The following is a 23,722-nucleotide window of genomic DNA, read 5'->3' on the forward strand; positions in this document are numbered from 1 at the left end:
CAGTTTTCCCTTTTGGTGACCAACTTTTGCTCATCTCGTGTATCAGTATGGTGCATAATTCATATGACAGCAGCCTTGGACTGTGGGGGTGGATATCTAGAAAAATAGGAGATATATCAGTCCACATTGTCCAGTTATTTAGCATATTTTGGGTTTCTCAAATTGACTAATTATGTGCTACTTTTCTTCTTTATTAATATAAAAGTATCATTCCATAAGTTGCAGCAGCTATGGTATATTGTGCAAGTGTGTGGCATCACCTTCATCACAGTAAATACATTCAAAAGCCTTCGGCAAAAATTACTGAAATCAACTGACAGACTGCAACCGCATGACTTTGTACTAGTGCCTGAAACATTCAGTGTAAGGTTGGCCATACTACACGGTGGATCCTCCCCCACCTACCATACTCACAAGGCCTACATCTACATCTACATCTACATCTACATTTATGCTCCGCAAGCCACCCAACGGTGTGTGGCAGAGGGCACTTTACGTGCCACTGTCATTACCTCCCTTTTCTGTTCCAGTCGCGTATGGTTCACTGGAAGAACGACTGTCTGAAAGCCTCCGTGCGCACTTGAATCTATCTAATTTTACATTCGTGATCTTCTCGGCAGGTATAAGTAGGGGGAAGCAATATATTCAATACCTCATCCAGAAACGCACCCCCTCGAAACATGGCGAGCAAGCTACACCGCGATGCAGAGCGCCTCTCTTGCAGAGTCTGCCACTCGAGTTTGCTAAACATCTCCGTAACGCTATCACGGTTACCAAATAACCCTGTGACGAAACGCGCCGCTCTTCTTTGGATCTTCTCTATCCCATCTGTCAATGCGATCTGGTACGGATCCCACACTGATGAGCAATACTAAAGTATAGGTCGAACGAGTGTTTTGTAAGCCACCTCCTTTGTTGTGGACTAAGTTTTCGAAGGACTCTCCCAATGAATCTCAACCTGGTACCTGCCTTACCAACAGTTAATTTTATATGATCATTCCACTTCAAATCGTTCTGTATGCATACTCCCAGATATTTTACAGAAGTAACTGCTACCAGTGTTTGTTCCGCTATCATAATCATACAATAAAGGATCCTTCTTTCTATGTTTTCGCAATACATTATATTTGTCTATGTTAAGGGTCAGTTGCCACTCACTGCACCAAGTGCCTATCCGCTGCAGATCTTCCTGCGTTTCGCTACAATTTTCTAATGATGCAACTTCTCTGTATACTACAGCATCATCCACAAAAAGCCGCATGGAACTTCCGACACTATCTACTAGGTCATTAATATATATTGTGAAAATCAATGGTCCCATAACACTCCCCTGTGGCACACCAGAGGTTACTTTAACGTCTGTAGATGTCTCTCCATTGATAACAACAAGCTGTGTTCTGTTTGCTAAAAACTCTTCAATCCAGCCGCACAGCTGGTCTGATATTCCGTAGGCTCTTACTTTGTTTATCAGGCGACAGTGCGGAACTGTATCGAACGCCTTCCGGAAGTCAAGGAAAATAGCATCTACCTGGGAGCCTGTATCTAATATGTTCTGGGTCTCATGAACAAACAAAGCGAGTTGGGTCTCACACGATCGCTGTTTCCGGAATCCATGTTGATTCCTACATAGTAGATTCTGGGTTTCCAAGAACGACACGATACTCGAGCAAAAAAACATGTTCTAAAATTCTACAACAGATCGACATCAGAGATACAGGTCTATAGTTTTGCGCATCTGCTCGACGACCCTTCTTGAAGACTGGGACTACCTGTGCTCTTTTCCAATCATTTGGAACCTTCCGTTCCTCTAGAGACTTGCGGTACACGGTTGTTAGAAGGGGGGCAAGTTCTTTCGCGTACTCTGTGTAGAATCGAATTGGTATCCCGTCAGGTCCAGTGGACTTTCCTCTATTGAGTGATTCCAGTTGCTTTTCTATTCCTTGGACACTTATTTCGATGTCCATGTAATTTTGATCTCATTCCACAACTGAGGAAACCATTGTGTGTGAGGCACTTTGCGACCAGGGCAAATATCCTCTCAGAATTTCAGTGACAGGTGGCACAGATTGGTAGCATGCCAAAGGCATTCAGTACCTTCTCCATTGTTGGAAATGGTGTGTGTCTGCAATGGGGGACTATTTTGAAGCACAGTAGTTTGAGTTTGATTCATTTTCATTCTGTTTGTACTTGTGTGCAATAAATTTACAGTGCTTTCCAGTACATGTTTCATTTCAACCTTTACAGTGATATTCTGTACTGGAACCCTTTTTTATACTGGCATTCAGATACAAAATGCCAGTCCAATGCACATTGTGGAATGCTCATGCACATTGTGGAATGCTTCTGTTGTCACATTGTCACAAGATATAATGTGGCTGCCATGACTTATGGAATGCCCTTGACTTCTCTTGGGGTTGTTCCTTCTTATTCCTTTCATGTATCGTGTGTGTGTGTGTGTGTGTGTGTGTGTGTGTGTGTGTGTGTGTGTGAAAGAGAGAGAGAGAGAGAGAGAGAGAGAGAGAGAGAGAGAGAGAGATTGATTTTGCTATATGAATTTTCATTAATGCTGAATGACTTGTTTCATGTTTCCAACACCTAGTGTGTTCTTTCATGTCTTGTTTTCAAATCCCGTTAGGTCTGACCAGTCTACTGGCTTTCCTAGCTCTGGCATTTCAATTCATTTGTACTGACATATATGTATGCTCATTTTAGAAATATATGTTTGCAGTTGTTGATTGTTCTGTATCTGATATGTAAGTAATGTATTGTTTAAGACTTCCATTTTGAGGATGGATGCACTTCTGTCAAAACACTAAGTCGTGTACCCTGTCAGAGACTAGGTCAGTAAAATGTAGAGGAAAGTTAAGTAAATGGTTCTAGTGCTTCAGATGCTCTACATAGTCTCCCTCCACTTGAATACCATGCACAGACTGTTTGTACAACCATGTGAAACTGTTAAAAAAGCCCTTTTTCGGAATGTTGCTCAACTCAGTGTCTTATTGGCTCAAATGTCATTTACTTGTCAAAGCATTGGCCCTTTATGTGAATTTCTGCACCATGACACTTTGTGACACGTTTGTATTCATAACACTTTTTCCAGAAAAGAATTGTCTACATTGTTGTAGAATTTTGGAACATGATTTTTGCTCGCGTGTCATGTCATGTCAGGAAACCCAGAATCTACCCTGTAGGAATCAACATGGATTCCGGAAACAGCGATTGTGTGAGACCCAACTCGCTTTATTTGTTCTTGAGACCCAGAAAATATTAGGTACAGGCTCCCAGGTAGATGCCATTTTCCTTGACTTCCAGAAGGTGTTCGATACAGTTACGCACTGTCACTTGCTAAACAAAATAAGAGCCTACAGAATATCAGACCAGCTGTGTGGCTGGATTGAAGAGTTTTTAGCAAACAGAACACAGCAAGCTGTTCTCAATGGAGAGACAGCTACAGACGCTAAAGTAACCTCTGGCATGCCACAGGGGAATGTTATGGGACCATTGCTTTTCACAATATATATAAATGACCTAGTAGGTAGTGTTGGAAGTTCCATGCGGCTTTTCGTGGATAGTGCTGTAGTATACAGAGAAGTTGCAGCATTAGAAAATTGCAGTGAAATGCAGGAAGATCTGCAGCGGATAGGCACTTGGTGCAGGGAGTGGCAACCGACCCTTAACATAGACAAATGTAATGTATTGCGAATACATAGAAAGAAGGATCCTTTATTGTATGATTATATGATAGCAGACCAAACACTGGTAGCAGTTACTTCTGTGAAATATCTGGGAGTATGCGTGCGGAACGATTTGAAGTGGAATGATCATATAAAATTGTTGGTAAGGCGGGTGCCAGGTTGAGATTCATTGGGAGAGTCCTTAGAAAATGTAGTCCATCAACAAACGAGGTGGCTTACAAAACACTCGTTTGACCTATACCTGAGTATTGCTCATCATTGTGGGATCTGTACCAGGTCAGGTTGGTGGAGGAGATAGAGAAGATCCAAAGAAGAGCGGCATGTTTCGTCACAGGGTTATTTGGTATGTTTTATAGCGTTATGGAGATGTTTAGCAAACTCAAGTGGTAGACTCTGCAAGAGAGGCGCTCTGCATCGCGGTGTAGATTGCTGTCCAGGTTTCGAAAGGGTGCATTTCTGGATGAGGTATCAAACATATTACTTCCCTCTATTTATACCTCCCGAGGATATTACGAATATTAAATTAGAGAGATTTGAGTGCGCACAGAGGCTTTCCGGCAGTCATTCTTCCCTCGAACCATACGCGACTGGAACAGGAAAAGGAGGTAATGACAGTGGCATGTGAAGTGCCCTCCGCCACACACCATTGGGTGGCTTGCGGAGTATAAATGTACATTTCAGTCAAGTCGTAGCAGGTGTCCACACAGTGTCATTTTTATTTTGGAGTCGAGGTGTGCGGGACAAACTTTGCACACACCTTTCTCTTCTTCAGACATTCTAGAGCATGTCTTGGACACTTGGTTCAGAGGTGTTGATTGCAATGAATCTGTGACAAACATTGATGCACTACTGCTGCATGTCCACTACTTAACACTGCCTGCTCACAGCTGAATGGTCGAATGCTTATTTGTTGTTAGTAGTTGTCATATAACTGGGAGGCATTTCAGTTGTACAAATATTCATTCAAACCGTGACTTGTTTCGAGATTTTAAAATCCCACCTTCACGTGTGTGAAATAATTGTATTTGGTGATACATAACATGCGATCAGGTCAGTCAGTGCAAGAGTTCCAATCATTGCATGTTGACGGAAACTGTCTGCTGCTGGGCAGATACGTGGTAGGAACGCCAACCACTACACTGCAGTATGTAGTGTGTAGTATGTAGTGATTGGCATTCCTACCGTCCAGCTGTCCAGTGGCAGTCAGTTTCTGCCAACATGCAGTGATTGGAACTCTCACACTGACTGATCTGACCACTTGGTATGTATTACCAAATACAATATTTTAATATGCCTGAAGATTGTGTTTTAAAATTTTGAAACCGGCCAAGGTTTGAATGAATATTAGTACAACTGTGGCATACCTCTCTAAATTAATTAACAGTGGGCAGTTCAAGCTGCCACCATTACAAATCTTAATAAAACATATTGTATCATCACAAATCATATACAGAAATATACAATTAACAGTAAATCAAAATTAAAAACATTAAAATTCTAGTATATTATAATTTATTGCTTTGTTTTTTTCACTTTTATGCTTAAAGAGAACCAGAGCATTCATAAAACATTTCAAGCATAAAAATTAGGAGCATCTTAACCAATGTGTGAAAGCATGTATGTCAGACTTGCTTTCTTGTAACAATGAAAGCAATCAATTATTGATAAAATTATGTAATTGGATACCCAATTACATAAGACTCACTTTCTTGTGTCTGTATCATTTTTACCACATTTTATTGTTGTGTGTTTCTAATCTATTTGCAGAGATGTTCTTTCATCATGCATGAAACAAAATGATTCATATTACTATTATTATTATTATTATTATTATTATTATTATTATATATTTTGGCACTAATCATAATAAATTCTTTTAATCTATAAATACCAGTAAACGCCTAAATCTGCAACGAATCGATCTTCCATGTATAAAATAGCTTCATACTTCTAATTAATTTAAAAATGAGTTAATGTGTTAAATATCTGACATTAATAAAGTAAGTGAGAAACAGTTTTGAAAAGATTTCAAATTATATTTAAAGTTTGTAGGAAGTTGCTAAGTGCTCTCATTATCAAACACTGGATGAGTGTAGTGTGGATAATTTGCACCCCATTTTAAGTAAAAGCCAGTGGGACATACAGTTTATAATCACACATCATTTTGTAAAATATATTTGAAAGAAGTTTTGCATTTTTTCTAAACACAATCGCACATCTCAACTTCCATGAACTCGTAATGACTAAAAGAAATCAGACTTAAATAGCAAGCAAAAATGGGCCCAAAATTTAATAAATTTATGTGCTAGGTACCGTAATGAAGACATGTTAAGTGGCAGACAGGCACACTTAAAAGACACTTACATAAAGCTTTTAGCTACAGTCTTCATCAGTAAAAGAGAGACTCACACTATTCATACTCACAAGCAAACACACCTCATCACACATGACCACCAACTCCCGTATCTCGGATAAGAATGCCTGAGATACTGGAGTTGGTGGTCGTGTGTGTGTGTGTGTGTGTGTGTGTGTGTGTGTGTGTGTGTGTGTGTGTGTGTGTGTGTGTGTGTGTGTGTGTGTGTGTGAATATTGTTGATATTCACACCAGGAGTTCCCACTGTTTGATAAATTTATGTGCAATGTGTGTGTACTGATCCGATGATTTCATTTGGAAACCACTCACAACATATGTAGTACAATCTCAAATTTATGTCATAATAACTTTATACACACATCAAAAAGTTTTGCATCACCTCGGTTCCGAGAGTTCTGGAACCTGTACAGTAAATTGGAATAGAGATCAACATAAACATCATTTCCACCCTTTTTATTGCTCATGAGAGCCACACATTGCGTATTGTACCACCATACAGTGAGACCTTTAGAGGTGGTGGTCCAGTCTGCTGTACACACTGGTACCTCTAATACCTAGTTGCACTTCCTCTTGCATTGATGCATGCCTGTATTCGTCATGGTGTACTATCCACAAGCTCATCAATGCACTGTTGGTCCAGATTATCCCACTCCTCAATGGCGGTTCGGCGTAGATCCCTCAGAGTGGTTGGTGGGTCGTGTCTTCCATAAACAGCCCTTTTCAATCTATCCCAGGCATATTAGATAGGATTCATGTCTGGAGAACATGCTGGCACTCTAGTTAAGCGATGTCATTATCCTGAAGGAAGTCATTCACAAGGTGTGCATGATGGGGGCGTGAACTGTCATCCATGAAGACGAATGCCTCACCAATATGCTGCCAATAAGGTTGCACTATCGATCGTAGGATGGCATTGACATATCATACAGCCGTTACGGCACCTTCCATGACCACCAGCGGTGTACGTCGGCCCTACATAATGCCACCCTAAAATAGCAGGGGACCTCCACCATGCTGCACTCACTGGGCTGTGTGTCTGAGGTGTTCAGCCTGACCAGGTTGCCTCCAAACACATCTCGTACCATTGTCTGGTTGAAGGCATATGCGACACTCATTGGTGAAGAGAACGTGATGCCAGTCCAGAGCGGTCCATTCGGCATGTTGTTGCGCCCATCTGTACCATGCTGCATGGTGTTACGGTTGCAAATATGGACCTCGCCATGGACATAGGGAGTGAAGTAGTGTGTCATACAGCCCACTGCGCACAGTTTGAGTTATGACATGATGTCCTGTGGCTGCACTAAAAGCATTATTCAACATGGTCGTGTTGCTGTTGGGATTCCTCTGAGCCATAATCCGTAGGTAGCGGTCATCCACTGCAGTAGTAGCCTTTGGGTGGCCTGAGCGAGGCATGTCATTCACAGTTCCTGTCTCTCTGTATCTCCTCCATGTTCAAACAATATCACTTTGGTTCACTCCGAGACGCCTGGACACTTCCCTTGTTGAGAACCTTTCCTGACACAAAGTAACAATGCGGACGCGGTTGAACCACGGTATTGACCGTCTAAGCATGGTTGAACTACAGACAACACAAGCCATGTACCTCCTTCCTGGCAGAATGACTGGAACTGACCAGCTGTCGGACCCCCTCCGTCTAATAGGTGCTGCTCATGCATGGTTGTTTACCTCAATGGGCGGGTTTAGTGACATCTCTGAACAGTCCAAGGGACTGTGTCTGTGATAAAGTATCCACAGTCAATGTCTGTCTTAAGGAGTTCTGGGAAATGGGGTGATGCAAAACTTTTTTTGATGTGTGTATATACGTACTTTTACTGTCAGTGATCTCCTCCAATATCATCACAAAAAAAGGAATGATCGCCTACAGGCACAAAGCATAAACTATGCTGCAAACACTGTGACTACTAAAATGCACTAATACGAGGGCAGTTCAATAAGTAATGCAACACATTTTTTTTTCTGAAACAGGGGTTGTTTTATTCAGCATTGAAATACACCAGTTTATTCCCCAATCTTTTAGCTACACAACACTATTTTTCAACGTAATCTCCATTCAACGCTACGGCCTTACGCCACCTTGAAATGAGGGCCTGTATGCCTGCACGGTACCATTCCACTGGTTGATGTCGGAGCCAGCGTCGTACTGCATCAATAACTTCATCATCATCCGCGTAGTGCCTCCCACGGATTGCGTCCTTCATTGGGCCAAACATGTGGAAATCCGCTGGTGCGAGATCGGGGCTGTAGGGTGCATGAGGAAGAACAGTCCACTGAAGTTTTGTGAGCTCCTCTCAGGTGCGAAGACTTGTGTGAGGTCTTGCGTTGTCATGAAGAAGGAGAAGTTCGTTCAGATTTTTGTGCCTACGAACACGCTGAAGTCGTTTCTTCAATTTCTGCACAGTAGCACAATACACTTCAGAGTTCATCGTTTGACCATGGGGAAGGACATCGAACAGAATAACCCCTTCAGAGTCCCAGAAGACTGTAACCATGACTTTACCGGCTGAGGGTATGGCTTTAAACTTTTTCTTGGTAGGGGAGTGGGTGTGGCGCCACACCATTTATTGCCGTTTTGTTTCAGGTTCGAAGTGATGAACCCATGTTTCATCACCTGTAACAATCTTTGACAAGAAATTGTCACCCTCAGCCACATGACAAGCAAGCAATTCCGCACAGATGGTTCTCCTTTGCTCTTTATGGTGTTCGGTTAGACAACAAGGGGCCCAGCGGGAACAAACCTTTGAATATCCCAACTGGTGAACAATTGTGACAGCACTACAAACAGAGATGTCAAGTTGAGCACCGAGTTGTTTGATGGTGATCCGTCGATCACCTCGAACGAGTGTGTTCGCACGCTCCGCCATTGCAGGAGTCACAGCTGTGCACGGCCAGCCCGCACGCGGGATATCAGACAGTCTTGCTTGACCTTGCGGCGATGATGACACACGCTTTGCCCAACGACTCACCGTGCTTTTGTTCACTGCCAGATCACCGTAGACATTCTGCAAGCGCCTATGAATATCTGAGATGCCCTGGTTTTCCGCCAAAAGAAACTCGATCACTGCCCATTGTTTGCAACGCACATCTGTTACAGACGCCATTTTAACAGCTCCGTACAGTGCTGCCACCTGTCGGAAGTCAATGAAACTATACGAGACGAAGCGGGAATGTTTGAAAATATTCCACAAGAAATTTCCGGTTTTTTCAACCAAAATTGGCCGAGAAAAAAAATGTGTTGCATTACTTATTGAACTGCCCTCGTACATAGAAGTACCTCGATGTACAGTAGCTGTCTATGTCTTGCAATAGCATAAGCGGTTTCTTGTGAAAGGCAATTATAATAAAATAATGGTTGCTGCAAGCAGAAACCAGTGGTAGTCAAACGTTCACAGTAACTGATGACCTGAAATACACCATGCAGTTTAAGGGAACCATGATGTTGACACTAATAGCTTCAGCAGGGAATTGGATACCATCCCCTCTGGCATAATGCTCAGAAAAATTCAGCAGCTAAAATATTCAGATAGTATGCCGTGGTAGTTTTAGAACAGCTTGTAATGGGCAGCAGTATATCTACGGGAATGAAAAGCTGTCATGGAACCGTGCTCACTTAAGAATGCCACAGGCGTCAGTCCTGTGCCTTTGTAATCAAATAACATTTCATTAGTTCTGTCCTGCATGAAACATTATTTCTATCTGATGACTTGCAGCTTTATCCCAGTGTTAGATCAGATGTTGTCATCAATACTGCCGTCATCCAATATCTGACAATCTGTTTCCAATGTTGACACGGACACAAAATGTAGGACTTGAATCGAATGCCTAAAAGTGTCAGGTAATTTTGCTATCCAATCTGAAGTTAATTAGACCTGAATTCTGTGAACATTTTCTCCCTATTCTCTTAGTGGTATCCCAATACTGTATCGGAAAACAGTGAAGAACTCAACTAGGCAGAACATACTGTCACCATGTGCAGAGGCACTTCCACTACTGTGTATGCTCTCAAGAAATTTCAGTACATATTCTCATGTGATTTGAAACAAAAACTTATGCTTTTGCTATCACTCATTCTGCTGAACCTTCACTTTTGAAGTGCAATCACGTATGACACAATTAGTAAAAATTATAGATGAAATAACTGAATGCTCGAGTGTCTGTATCATCGGCCTATTTGACCCAGTCAGTCCTTCATATGTCAAGTTATGATGGTTTTGACCGATGAAGTTGTGCAACTATTCTGTTGTCTTCACAATAAAGGATGGCAGCCAAAAACAGTTGCAGGATAGAATTTTTTTATTAAAATTCTTGACCAAGGTTTCGGTACATATAAATACACCTTCATCAGAAGTAAACTTCCTGAATAGAAAGACACATTCATTAGAAAAGCCATATCAACGAAAGTGAGAAACAGAAGCTTAAATAACGGTGAAATTGCTAAAGTAATACAGGCACACAATCTTTAGTACTTACTAAAATTGCATCATGCACTGGAGAATAATGAAACAATTATGCCAAAAGGCGTCGTCAGTAATTAAAATATCATCTCCATTTGTACAACATGTGTAATGGGCACAGGATCAAAGCGAACAGTTTAACAATGTTACTTCGCCTATGAACTGTTGAGACACGAGTGTGAAGGCACTAAGGCAGATTGTTTCGCCGAGAGAGGGCACTTGCATGTGCCAGACTCGCGCATATTACAATCCATAAATACATACATAAGCGCATCAAAAATTATTAAAGGTTGTGTTAATTCAAACTTTGTCTTAATAAATAAAGTGTATCACGCCAATTAAAGACATTTATGTAAACTAGAAATATAGAACCAAATTTACCTGTGTCCTAGTGTCAAACGGATAAAGTTTGCGCTTGGAACATCTAACGAGAGAGGGCACTACTGTAATGCGCGAGAGTCTCGCGTAACGTAGGCAGTGAAATACATACTAGCGAAACAACCAAAATGTTATAATAAAACGAAACCATCTGTCTGTATGAATAAAACATAGTAGTCATTTAACCACATGTACACATTGAAATTCATAATTAACAAACATCACAATATGTAGATCCCAACAAGATAGGAAAAGCGCATTAACACAACCTTTAATAATTTTTGATGCGCTTATGTATGTATTTATGGATTGTAATATGCGCGAGTCTGGCACATGCAAGTGCCCTCTCTCGGCGAAACAATCTACCTTAGTGCCTTCACACTCGTGTCTCAACAGTTCATAGGCGAAGTAACATTGTTAAACTGTTCGCTTTGATCCTGTGCCCATTACACATGTTGTACAAATGGAGATGATATTTTAATTACTGACGACGCCTTTTGGCATAATTGTTTCATTATTCTCCAGTGCATGATGTAATTTTAGTAAGTACTAAAGATTGTGTGCCTGTATTACTTTAGCAATTTCACCGTTATTTAAGCTTCTGTTTCTCACTTTCGTTGATATGGCTTTTCTAATGAATGTGTCTTTCTATTCAGGAAGTTTACTTCTGATGAAGGTGTATTTATATGTACCGAAACCTTGGTCAAGAATTTTAATAAAAAAATTCTATCCTGCAACTGTTTTTGGCTGCCATCCTTTATTGTGAAGAATTTAACAGTTGCTGCTGCAGCCATGTTTAAAATCTTGATTCTGTTGTCTCATTGTTATCATAAAACCAGGTCTCGTTTATCTAATATCCTAGCTGTACCCATCCACAAAACAAAAATATTCAAAAACTACCTCTCCATAATGCTATTTCTGCCTCTGCAACAAGCTGTTGTGTACAGTTCAGCCGCGCGGGATTAGCAGAGCAGTCTACGGTGTGCAGTCGTGGACTGTGCGGCTGGTCCCGCTGGAGGTTCAAGTCTTTGTCCTTAGGATAATTTAGGTTAAGTAGCGTGTAAGCTTAGGGACTGATGACCTTAGCAGTTAAGTCCCATAAGATTCCACACACATTTGAACACTTTTTTGTACAGTTCACACTATTGAGTACCCTGTTGCACCTAAGGAAAAGTTGAAGCGCTGTGTTTTGTGTGTTCCCTCAAAAATTGAACATTTCTGCCTGTCAAACAGTGGAGCAGAGTCTCATTTTTTGCCAGTTAATCTGTCTTCATTCCCAGCCACACCAGTAGAAAGTGTCATCACGTTATTACATCGCCCCCCCCCCTCTCTCTCTCTCTCTCTCTCTCTCTCTCTCTCTCTCTCTCTCTCTCTCTCTCTCTCTCTCTCTCACACACACACACACACACACACACACACACACACACACACACACACACCTACGTTTCTCACATCCACTGATACTACTCTGACTCATGACCACAGCAGTTGAGTCCCATAGTGCTCAGAGCCATTTGAACTGATACTACTCTTGACATTTTAAATTTACACCTGTCTACACTTTATCATTATTATTAGCTGACAAATCCAGCATTGACCAGACTTTCATTTTGCCAATTTTCTATTAAAAATGAAAACTTATATGTACTCTTGTGGTAGACAGTGTGAGAGGATACAGGATGGTTTCCGCATGCAGCCAATTCACGTGTCATCTACAGTGCTATTTTGTAAATGTCTCTATGGGAATGCCACTTCATAGCTCTACAAACTGCTACTGTTTCTGTATACCGCCATTTGCACTATGCAATTGGAAGCAGTCAAAAGTGCTGCCACAAGTCAGGAATTTCCTCAAGTTGACTTGACTGTAGGAGTGTCTTAGTAAAGAATAAATGTATTAAAACTTCATGCATGATGTGACATTTTTCCAAAAGCATTGGTATGTTGATAGAAACAATAACGAACACAAACACAAATTTCAAGCTTTCGCAACCCACGGTTGCCTCATCAGGAAAGAGGGAAGGAGAGGGAAAGACGAAAGGATGTGGGTTTTAAGGGAGAGGGTAAGGAGTCATTCCAATCCCGGGAGCGGAAAGACTTACCTTAGCGGGAAAAAAGGACAGGTATACAATCGCAGACACACACATATCCATCTGCACATATACAGACATAGGCAGACAAATCTGCCTGTCTTTGGTAAGTTACAGCATCTTTTCCACTTTTTACTGAATGAATATAGAGTTCTTTTCTTCTAGAACTACAACTGTTTTCACTGTGTTTATATCATTACTATCCTTGGGTTCCGTATTGGATGTAAGAACTCTTGTAATGATTTTATGTTAGTGCATATAATACAAAATATGAATAATGATCGTTAGAAGTAATGAAGAGCTTAATGGACCTAATCTTGTCATGATAAATAAACAAGCAAGCTCAGTTTATGAAATGGGCATATTTTCTCCAATCTCTTCCTCTACTTTTCCAGATGTAAGGACTTCAGAGTCCACTAGCTAGCTACGTTGATTTGCTGCAGTTTTTTTGCTTGTTTCTAATAAATTTTTCTGTTTGCACTATCTATATATCTCGATATTCTAATCTGACAGGAAGCTAATGGTAGCAGGGCTGTCGGCTCCGTGGCTAGACGTCATCAACCAGGTTATGGGCATAACTGAGCTAGATGTCAAGCCCATGCTGAGGTATTTTGAGCCCATCAGGTCTCTGCTGCTGCGCGACGTGGCTCCTGACACACCTCGCCTAGCAAAATTTGAGAGGCAGGCTCTGCCACCTGACGTGACAGAGGAGAAGCCTACCGAACTGTCGGCAGTTACCGAAGCGGACACATCTTCGACAACACAGGCCGTATCTTCGAGGTAAGTCACGTACTGTTCTACATTATTGTATACTCTGTGCACATTATAGGAGCGTGTGGCTTCTGCAGGTGACTAAATCTGGGGGCAGCCCAGATTGCAAGAGTTTGTTTCTTTCAAGAAGAGGGCCTGAAGGCGTGTAAGAATGGAAGATAACCACATAGAAGTTCTCTTGTAGTGTTTATAAACAAATTACTTACTTACTTACTTGTCAGTTGGGGACCTTGCAGATCATGCACCGACTGTAAAAACTACTTGCACCAGATAGTGTCCTGTGCAGCTTCCATCCATTTTTCTTGTGAATCCTAGTCTTTCTGTAGTTCATCCTCCCATCTCATCCTCGGTCGTCCCTGGGAAGCTTTCCATCTGCTTTCTTCTGAACACTACTTTTGCACTATCATTCTTACAACATGTTCAGCCCACTGCAGCTGCTTAACCTTTGATTTTTGTAAAATATTGGTCTGATTGTGCAGTGTATATTTCTTCTGTTTTCAGTATCCTTCACCCTATTTCTTCCTACACTAGCTCATAAAACTTTCTCATGATCTTTCCTTGTAAACCATCAGTTTTCCTCTATCAGTCTTGGTGGTAATTGATGTTTCTTTGTCATATAACAATGCTGGTGCAGTTATTGTATTACATGCCTTCATTTTAACTTTTATTGAAATTACCCTTGATTTCATTGTTGGTTTTAGGCTGTTTTATGATTTGGAAGTACGAACAATTTGTCACTTTACTTCTGGCTGGACATCATTCCTACAGTTGAGGTATGATCCCAAGTCTTTAATGTTTTCAACTATCTTCCGTTTTCTCTCTCCCAACTATGGATCCCCAGGCATACTATGGTTCATCCTTCTACTTAATCCCATCACTTAAAATCTTTTCTGGGTTGATTCTCAAGCCTGCCTTCCCTGCACTTCGACACAGGTAGTTCACTATTTCCGTAATTTATTCTCTTGACTCTGATATAGCTGTCACATCACCCGCATATGTCAGCATTTGCAGATTTCCATTCAAATCCATGCCTTTTCCTACTCTTTTCATCTTGCGTACAATTTTTTTTGAGGCAGAGATTCAATAATGTGAGTGACAATGTATCGTCATTCACATTTGCACTTTTTGACATTCCAGTTTAACATCTTACATTAATTTTTGTCTTTGAAGTACAAGTTTTTACCAGCTTTATTAATTTCTTAAGTAACCAAACTCCCTAAGGATGTTGTATAGGCTTGCTCTACGGAAAGTATTGTATACCTTTGAAAAATATAAAAATGTGGCGGAGACTGGCTTGTAAAATGCGCAATACTTTTCCCGGAATTGTCTCGAGGTAAAAATATGGTCAGTTATAGATGTTCTTGACTTGCAGCCTGGTTGTTAATTCCATATTATTTCCTCAGTGATGGCTTAAGTTTTACCAGTATTATCAAGTTAAGACCTCGTTGCTCATATTCGTGAGATCCCTGTATAGTTATTTAATTCCCTCTTGCTTTTCTTATGCTTTAGTACAATAACAGCTAGAGTCCATTCTGTTGGCATCTCTTCCTTCTTCCGTATCATTTTGATTAGTTTGAGTAACTCCTCAGTCATCTCTGATATTATCTGACTTTTTCCTGTTGCTTTCTTCTTTGATGTACTTATTGTCTTTCTCAAAAATTCTTCTGGTTCTGCTGCATAGTATTCTGCCCCTCTTTGTAGTTTCATTTCTTTGTTATCATCTTCACATCTTTATCATTAGCAATTAGAGACTCATCTCTTCTTTTAATTCCACTTGTGAGTGAACAAGAATGGCTGTTATAAAATACAATGGCCCATATCTTTACAAGTATTTCTTTCTAAACGTATGATTATATTACATTTGTTGAAAAAGTCACTTTTTGTATCTTCTGTATCCCTTCAGTTTAATATTTGTTTGAAATTATTTTTAATTACAATAAAATACACTCATGTACATCATACTAATGCTACTTCAGCATGAAAGAGAGGCTGCATGGAGCAATCTGAAATTGATCATCACACTGTGGCAAGTTCCATCAGAACAGGTAAGCTCAGCAGACCAACATTTCATTGGAGACATCATCCTACCATGCCGGAATGCACGCATAGTGGAGCTCCTCAAGAAAGTGGTGTGCAGAAATGTTTTTGTATGGTGGGAAGAACAAATGCAGATGTGAGCAGGCTTGAACAAGTCCTACTATGAAAGCAACTTCCACAAAATGAACATGTTTGGTAAACCACACACACACACACACACACACACACACACACACACACACACACACACACACAAACCACCACCACCACCACCACAATCAGCTTTGTCATCAGCAGGAGTATTTTTTGTCTCATCAGATACCTTGTCTTTGACATACTCAAGGATTTGTAGAAAACTGCTCATGCTCATGTACTGCCACTGAGTTGCTATTTATTATCAGACTTTTAACAGCAAAAGAACCCTGATTGGGGTAAAAAATTATTCTACAAAATTTATTTTATTTGTGACCTCCACCTTGTAAAATACCATGCCAGTTTTAGATTGACATTGCTTCTCAAATATTGGCTTCCTAAGTTTGCTGCCATATCAGTTTGGCACTGGACTCTTGATCTCAACAGCATTGGTAGATATTGTTGCTCCAGAAATAAATGTGTGAGGGTAATGAAGTTTCTAACCATATGCCTAAGTGAAAAGTACCTATCCGACACCTACTCTCACTACTCCACATAACTGAGTCAGTACCACAAAGATAAGAAAACTCTATTGAAATCAAAACAGTATGTGCTAGACACTGTATTTATTATACTTTGCATTCATGGAAAATACTCCCACACTGTTTAAAGTTCCTTCACATTATGTTAACATACATAGTTGCACAACTCTTCTCAAATTAGCCTTTCTTTTAAGATTTAGTCTGATCACTTTAAAATATTATGCATTATCTCATTTCCTACAAAACTAAGTGAATCAATCATTATTAATGTTTGCACCTACTTTCGTGCTCCGGTGTGTGACAGTGCATACCACGGTTGCCTACAACTCATTCTGCAGTCCACCTCAGATTGCGCACTGCACGCCGAGTCGGCAGCTGCAAAACCACTCCTACAATCGGATGACGGAACGAACCCGTCATTCTGACTCATTCCGAAGGTGTTCCATTGCATTCTAGTCAGATCTCTGGGCAGGTCACTCCATTTGAGGAATGTTACTATCTACAGACCATTGTCTGAGACGCAGCTTTGTGACTGGGTGCATTGTCATGCTGATACAAAAATATTGCCTCAGAGCTAATCCTCTATTGTATGGTGTACACAAAGCTGGAAAATGTATTCACACACACACACACACACACACACACACACACACACACACACACACACGCACACACACACACACACAGAGAGAGAGAGAGAGAGAGAGAGAGGAGAGAGAGAGAGAGAGAGAGAGAGTATAGCATGATTCATCACTACAAAATACTCGTTTCTCTGTCCAGCAGGTGTCGCTCTTTACACTGCCTTGGGCATTGTTAGCATTGAATACAGAAATGTGTGCCTTATGAAGAGCTGCTTGACAGTTGCACCCCATCCTTTCAACTTCCTACACACAGTCATTGTGTTAGCTGGACTCACGATAGCACTCACAGCTTACGAGTGATTCGTTCCAACGATATCGTGCGAATGTTTTAAACCGCCCTCTGCAACGATCAACTGACCCTGTCCGTCAGTTCGTGAGGTCTGTCTGGTCTCTGTTTAGCTGTGGATGTTCCACTTTGCAATTTCATCACAGTGGATCAAACTGGGCAACTTCAGAAGGCTTTCAAGCTAAGGGATTTCTCACTCAAGTGACATCCAGTAGCTAGTCCACATCTGAAGTCGCTGAGCTCCACTGACCAATCAATTCTACTGTTACTGCTTCTCTACTGATGACATAATACACCCACACCCCTCCATTTATACTGGCAGGTCCATCACATATCTAGTGGTGAAGTTTGCAGTACGTAAGTGTGTCTGGATACTGTTGATAAGATAATGTAATTAAACGAGTACATATTATATTCCCGACTTCGTAGTATATAGCTAAAGTGTGTGTGTCTATATGAGACAGCTAAATCATAACACCCCTTGTATCTTCCCAGCCGTAATAGATACAAAGGTGCCGTTTGGACAGTGAATTACAGGGACAGGGGCTACTTGAATACATCACATTTCAGGTTTGTGCTATTTTTTGTTACAGAGATATGAGGCCATCTTTGGTTTTTTTTTTTAATGGAACCCTACATTAAATTTTAGCGTAACATGACAGGCTTAAAAAGATGGTTTCAAATATGTGTATATCATAATATTTAGGCGAATAGTTTTTGAGTCACAGATATGTTCTCGTATCGTGTACATCCTTCGAAGCGGCGTTGTCCAGTGTGATCTTTCCTGTTGTGTAGAGTACATGGTAAACGTTGCGAGTCCATCCTTACACAAACACGCTCATTTACCTGACAATGTAATACATACTGTGATATTTTGGGCAAAAATTAACTGATGATGTCGCACAAATATTATTCAGTTATTGTGATACCAAAATAGTAGACAACATACAGTATTAAAATACTACTAGATGTTAATACATTTTAAGTAACAGAAATACAAATGTAAATGAGGAGGCCCTTATTTGTCACAATTATTTTGTACATATTTGTTTTTTATTTGAAAATAGTTACAATTGATCACAATACAAAGCAAATACACACAAGATGCAAAATACCTACTGTACATGATACAAAACTTTACTAAAGCATGTGCTCAAAATGCTTCCCCTCTGCTGCAATTCACATTTGTAGCCGCCGTTCGAATGATTTGTGAACAGCTGCGAGGGTGTCACACAAGATATCAGCACACGCTTCGACGATACGTTGCTTAATATCGTCTGGCGTTGTTGGTATTTGAGCATACACTTTGTTTGATTGCTCCCCACAGAAACACATCAAGAGGGGTCAAATCAGGAGACCGAGCTGGCCACTTCACTTCAGCATGTCGTCCTATCCAACAATCTGGGAACTTTCGTTTAACAACTCTGTAGCCACACAGGAAGGGTGAGCAGGCAGCCATCGTGTTGAAACCACATGCACTGATGCATAGTTAGTGGTACCTCTTCCAGCGAAATGGGCAGAATGTTTCGCAGGAACTGTGCATAGTTATTGCCATTTAGTATACCCAGAATGATGTACAGCCCCACAATGACATTTCTGACAATGCCACACCACACATTAACACTCCACAGTTGTTGATGCTGTATCTGTTGAAGCCAATGAGGGTTCTCTATTGACCAGTGATGCATATTGTGCAAATTCACATTACTGTGGTTGATGAAAGTCACTTCATCAGTAAAAAGCACCTGTTGAAAAAATGTTGGATCATCTTGTAGGCGCTGCAGAGCAAACCGGCAACATTCCTGGTGCCGTTCGAAATCCACACCGCATAGTGCTTGTTGTAATGAGAGTTGAAGTGGGTGAAATCTATGCTGGTGCAATATGCGTAGAGCACTTCTCTGACTTATAGCACATTCTGAGGCGATACGTCGCAACAAAACAGTAGGGTCGTTACGCGCCAATGCTAGAATGCCCTCTTCATGTACCTCACCAGTTGCAGTTTTCTGCCTTGTGCTCTGTATGGCATTCCATGGTCCCGATTCAAGTAGTTTCTTGCCAATACGTGCAAGAAGCTGGCGCGTAGGATGCTCACGATCAGGATACAGCTCCCCATATCGATTTACTGCTCCAACAGCATATCTTCTGCTTTTACCATACACTAGAAGCATAACTAACTTTTCTTCGTTGGTGTACATGTCTGCTCCAAGAAACTGCGACGGAAATGCGATGCCTCATTACCCCAGCAGCACATTTATACCCTTATATCCAGCTACCTCGTGTGTCACCTTGTAGCATTATGGAGAAGCAGGAAAATAACGCCTTCCCTGTTAAGTTCCTCAGCGGTCAACAGGAAAAGTTGCATTGGACAACGCCGCTTCGAAGGGCAAACATGATACGAGAACCTATCTGTGTCTCAAAAACTATTTGCCTAAATATTATGATATACACATATTTGAAACCATCTTTTTAAGCCCTTCATGTTTCGCTAAAATTTAACATAGGGTTCCATTTTTTAAAAAAAACCAAAGATGGCCTCGTATCTCTGTAATAAAAAATGGCACAAACATGAAATGTGATGTATTCAAGTAGCCCCTGTCCCTGCAATTCACTGTCCAAACGCCATATTTTTTATCTATTACGGTTGGGGAGATACAAGGGGTATTCTGACTTAGCTGCCTCAACCTGTATGTGTGTGTGTGTGTGTGTGTGTGTGTGTGTGTGTGTGTGTGTGTGTGTGTGTAGTCTAGGAAAAAGGGGTAGATTTTGGTTCTGGGTGATTTTTCCCAAAACCTATCTCTTGTCCTAGACGTCTCCAGCCTTTTCCTTCACACCTCTTCCTTTCCCTTCAACCCTTCTGCCTGAAGGAGGAGCCACTGCCTCCGAAAGCTTGCCTAATTACAACCCCCTTTTATGTGTGTGTTCTGCTGCTGAGACATTTCCTGTTGTTATTTAGCTAGCCACCCATCATGCTACACAGTTTCCGGCTACTGTCAAAGTCTGCTTGGTACAAGAGTCTTGCCATCATCTCCCACCACCTCTTTTTCACTATTCTGGACCAGTCTTCACCTTCTTTTTTCCCCAAACAGTCTCTTGTGTTTCATCTTCATCTAATACATCTTCCCAGACATCCTGTTATCTGCTGTCTTCACATGCCCATACTATTTTATTAATGAATTTCTCCCAATCTTGCCACACAGCGGTTTCTTGTGTGTTTTTCCCAATACCTCCATTTGCCATCTTTTCCATTTTTGTTATATCTAGCCAACCTCTCAATAACTTCATTTCACTTGCTTGCACCTTCATTTCTTCCCTTGCCTTCATGATCCAGACTTACGCAGTGTCCAAGAAAATTGGTACGTCTACGAGTCTGCTCTACAACTGACACCCAGGTGTTAGCAGTGTGTTCATTGATCCAATTTGACTATTTCTGTACTGTTCCTCTCTCAAATAGCATGAGGGAAAAATGAACATACATATGTATCTTTGTGAGATCTGATTTTTCTTATTTTATTATGAAAGACATTGCCCACTATGTAGGTGGGAGTAAACAAAATATTGTTGCATTGGAATGAGGAAGTTGGTGATAGAAATTTTGTGAAAAGATCTTGCTGTAATGAGAAACGATTTGATTTTAATTATCTCCATCCAAACTTGTGTGTCATACCTGTGACACTCTTCCCGAACTTTGCCACCCTCTTTCTTTTCTAAGACAGTTCCATGTTCACCATTCCTCTCACAGTCCTCTTAAAGCTATTAGTTTGGCTTGCACATTTGCTTCCCTATGTCTTTTCTTCCATTTTTCAGTACAATAATCCTCAGTATTGTATTTGCTATAGGTCCGTCATATTTTCTTGTTGTGACCAGTAGTCCACATTTCTATGTATTAAATTTTAGGCTTAACTTTTGTACGCACTCTTTCAAAATGTTCAATTGCTGTCGTACTTCTGCCTCACTTCTCACCCACACCATCAAATCACCAGCAAACAGTATTGATGCCATCCTCTCTCCTGTTTCACTTGTCACTAAATTGTCACTCACAATTATGAAAAGTTAAGGAAAAGAACACCACATTGTTTCTCTGCTTCAGTCATCCTGATCTCTCTCCTCCTCACATTTTGTAATTCTCTGTGTAGTGTGCATCTCTGCCCCCTTCATTCTTACTACCTCTGCTGGGTTGATGAATAATGTAAAGAACTGTCCCAGAAAGAGCATCTATAGTGTTATAATTAATTTTTCTACTTTTTTCTTTTACTGACAAAGGCTGAGTCTGAAAGATAATGTGTAAGTGTGCTAACTGTGCCTGTCTGCAACTTACCCTGTCATTTTTAGAGTCAGTAGCAATCTATCTTTTGCTTACATCGTTGATATTCTGACCTGGAGTTTCCACTGTTTGAAAACAGTACTTTTACTGCTTAAAACTGATCTTTCACACATTCATCCAAATAATAATATCACAGTCATTTTTCTCCAGTAGTACTGGGTTGCGACATTAGCCCATATGTGTACACTAAACATGTGATCTGACCCTGTTACAAAGAAGCTAATAAAGTTTATACAAAATGTGCTAATTTATGTTAAATTAACAATGGAGTGCTTATTACCTTGAATATTTTTTGTCTTTAACTTGAGCATTTGCAAGAAATAAAGTGAAAACTTTGCATTAACTTACAAAAATGTTATTCTACAGCACAACAGTGCATAAAACTACTAAAAATCCATACAACTACACCCTAGCTGTGGCAGCTACATTTCAGGCTACACCACCTACAAGATTCTCTCATTGTTGTCTGTTGTTGCTTTTGTCAGGTCTCAAGAAGTGGAGGGAACGGCGAAACCGGAGGGCGACAGTCCAAAATCTGGCCCGCTGCCCGGTACGGAACCCAAACCTGACAATGCAGCGGGCAGCCAGGCAATCCTGATAGGGAGCTTATCGCTCATTGGAATCGGGTTGGGAACCGGTGCGATCCTGGCGGGGCGGCACTTCTACCGGAGGAAGAAACAGCGTGAGAGGAGGAACCGCCGGCCCACATGACAAAATGGCCTCACCGAGACCAGGGTCTGACGGTCATGCTCTCTGGTCTCGGTGGGTGAACGTTTCCACAGAGCTGCGTGGGTGGTGCTGGAACTGGAACGTCACAGGGCGACCACTGTCCAGTGTTCAGAGCTGCGTTCGCCGTGCACTGGACTGTGTGCCGGTAACCTTACCGCGTGTACCGCGAGAAAATGTGAGCCCACTTTTTGGCTCTTGTGATCTTGTGTTCTTGTCTGTGATATCGCTTTTAATGAAATGATATTTAACTGTGTAAGGATTCTCACAAATTTCTGTGCTTTTGAGAGATTCGAGGTTGACATCTATTATGAGAGGACCAAACTTTAACTCTTGCCTTTTCAATGCGGTATACGCATTATGTTGTTGAATTTCTGTGAAATAAGGGCAGAACTGCTTTGCGTGCGTTTGTCAGGTGTTGCTATTGCTGGAACACATGTAACAGTAAACTGGTACTAGTGGGTGTTTGTGTGCAAAGTAAACTGTAAATTGTACATCACAAATAGAGAAATAGAAATATGTTGTACATGAGTGATGCATCGCATCTTGAAATGAGAATATATAGCGGTTTATTTGCAACACAATGTCTACATTATGTTTTTGAATGTCTGTGAAATAAGAATGAAATTTATAAATTGATATATATATATATGTGTGTGTGTGTGTGTGTGTGTGTGTGTGTGTGTGTGTGTGTGTGTGTTTGCATTGCCATTGCTGAAATACATGTAAAAGGTTTTTAGTTATTAGCATGCATAGTTGATTATACAAAGTTTATAAGAAGCAGAGAAAAAGAAATATGTTGTATATGAATGGCACATGACATCTTAAAATGAGAAATGTGACTGTTATATTTTGTACCCATTTTTGAAATTTTCATGTAACTTTCACTATATTCAACTGTAAAAGTCTAACTGCCAAATTATATCTTTTAAGGTGAACAGTGAGTATAATGTGTCTGTATCAAAACTCTCATCTGTACTTTCAGCATTGATAAATCTGTAATTTTACCAACAATTTGGTAACTTCTTCTCAAACACTAGAGTCCAGTTCTGGATTGGTGCAAATTGGAAGAGTTCAGGCAATCCACATTATGCATTTGACCAATGTCAATAATGTTGTTCATTTTTTGTGTGTAATTTGCAGCAGTAAGTGCCATTATTAACAATGTCACTAAGGGATTTTGTATTTTGACTTTACAAATATTTAAACAAGCCACTTCTACATCTATGAGTGTTGATGGGGGTAATGAAATGAAAACTG

General features: G+C 40.7%; 1 protein-coding gene across 1 annotated transcript in view; it reads left to right on the forward strand.

Moving 5' to 3' along the window:
• Window positions 1–23,400, forward strand: part of LOC126428423 (angiotensin-converting enzyme-related protein-like) — a 279,896-nt gene extending 256,496 nt beyond the window's left edge. The window contains exons 12-13 of the mRNA XM_050090350.1: window positions 13,520–13,786; window positions 22,222–23,400. Of these exons, the coding sequence (XP_049946307.1) occupies window positions 13,520–13,786; window positions 22,222–22,447 (493 nt within the window). The 3' untranslated portion in view covers window positions 22,448–23,400. The remainder of the gene's footprint in view (window positions 1–13,519; window positions 13,787–22,221) is intronic.
• The last annotated feature ends 322 nt before the right edge of the window (window positions 23,401–23,722 follow it).

The sequence above is a fragment of the Schistocerca serialis genome, chromosome 12, assembly GCF_023864345.2.
Source record: "Schistocerca serialis cubense isolate TAMUIC-IGC-003099 chromosome 12, iqSchSeri2.2, whole genome shotgun sequence".
NCBI classification, from domain to species: Eukaryota; Metazoa; Arthropoda; class Insecta; order Orthoptera; family Acrididae; genus Schistocerca; species Schistocerca serialis.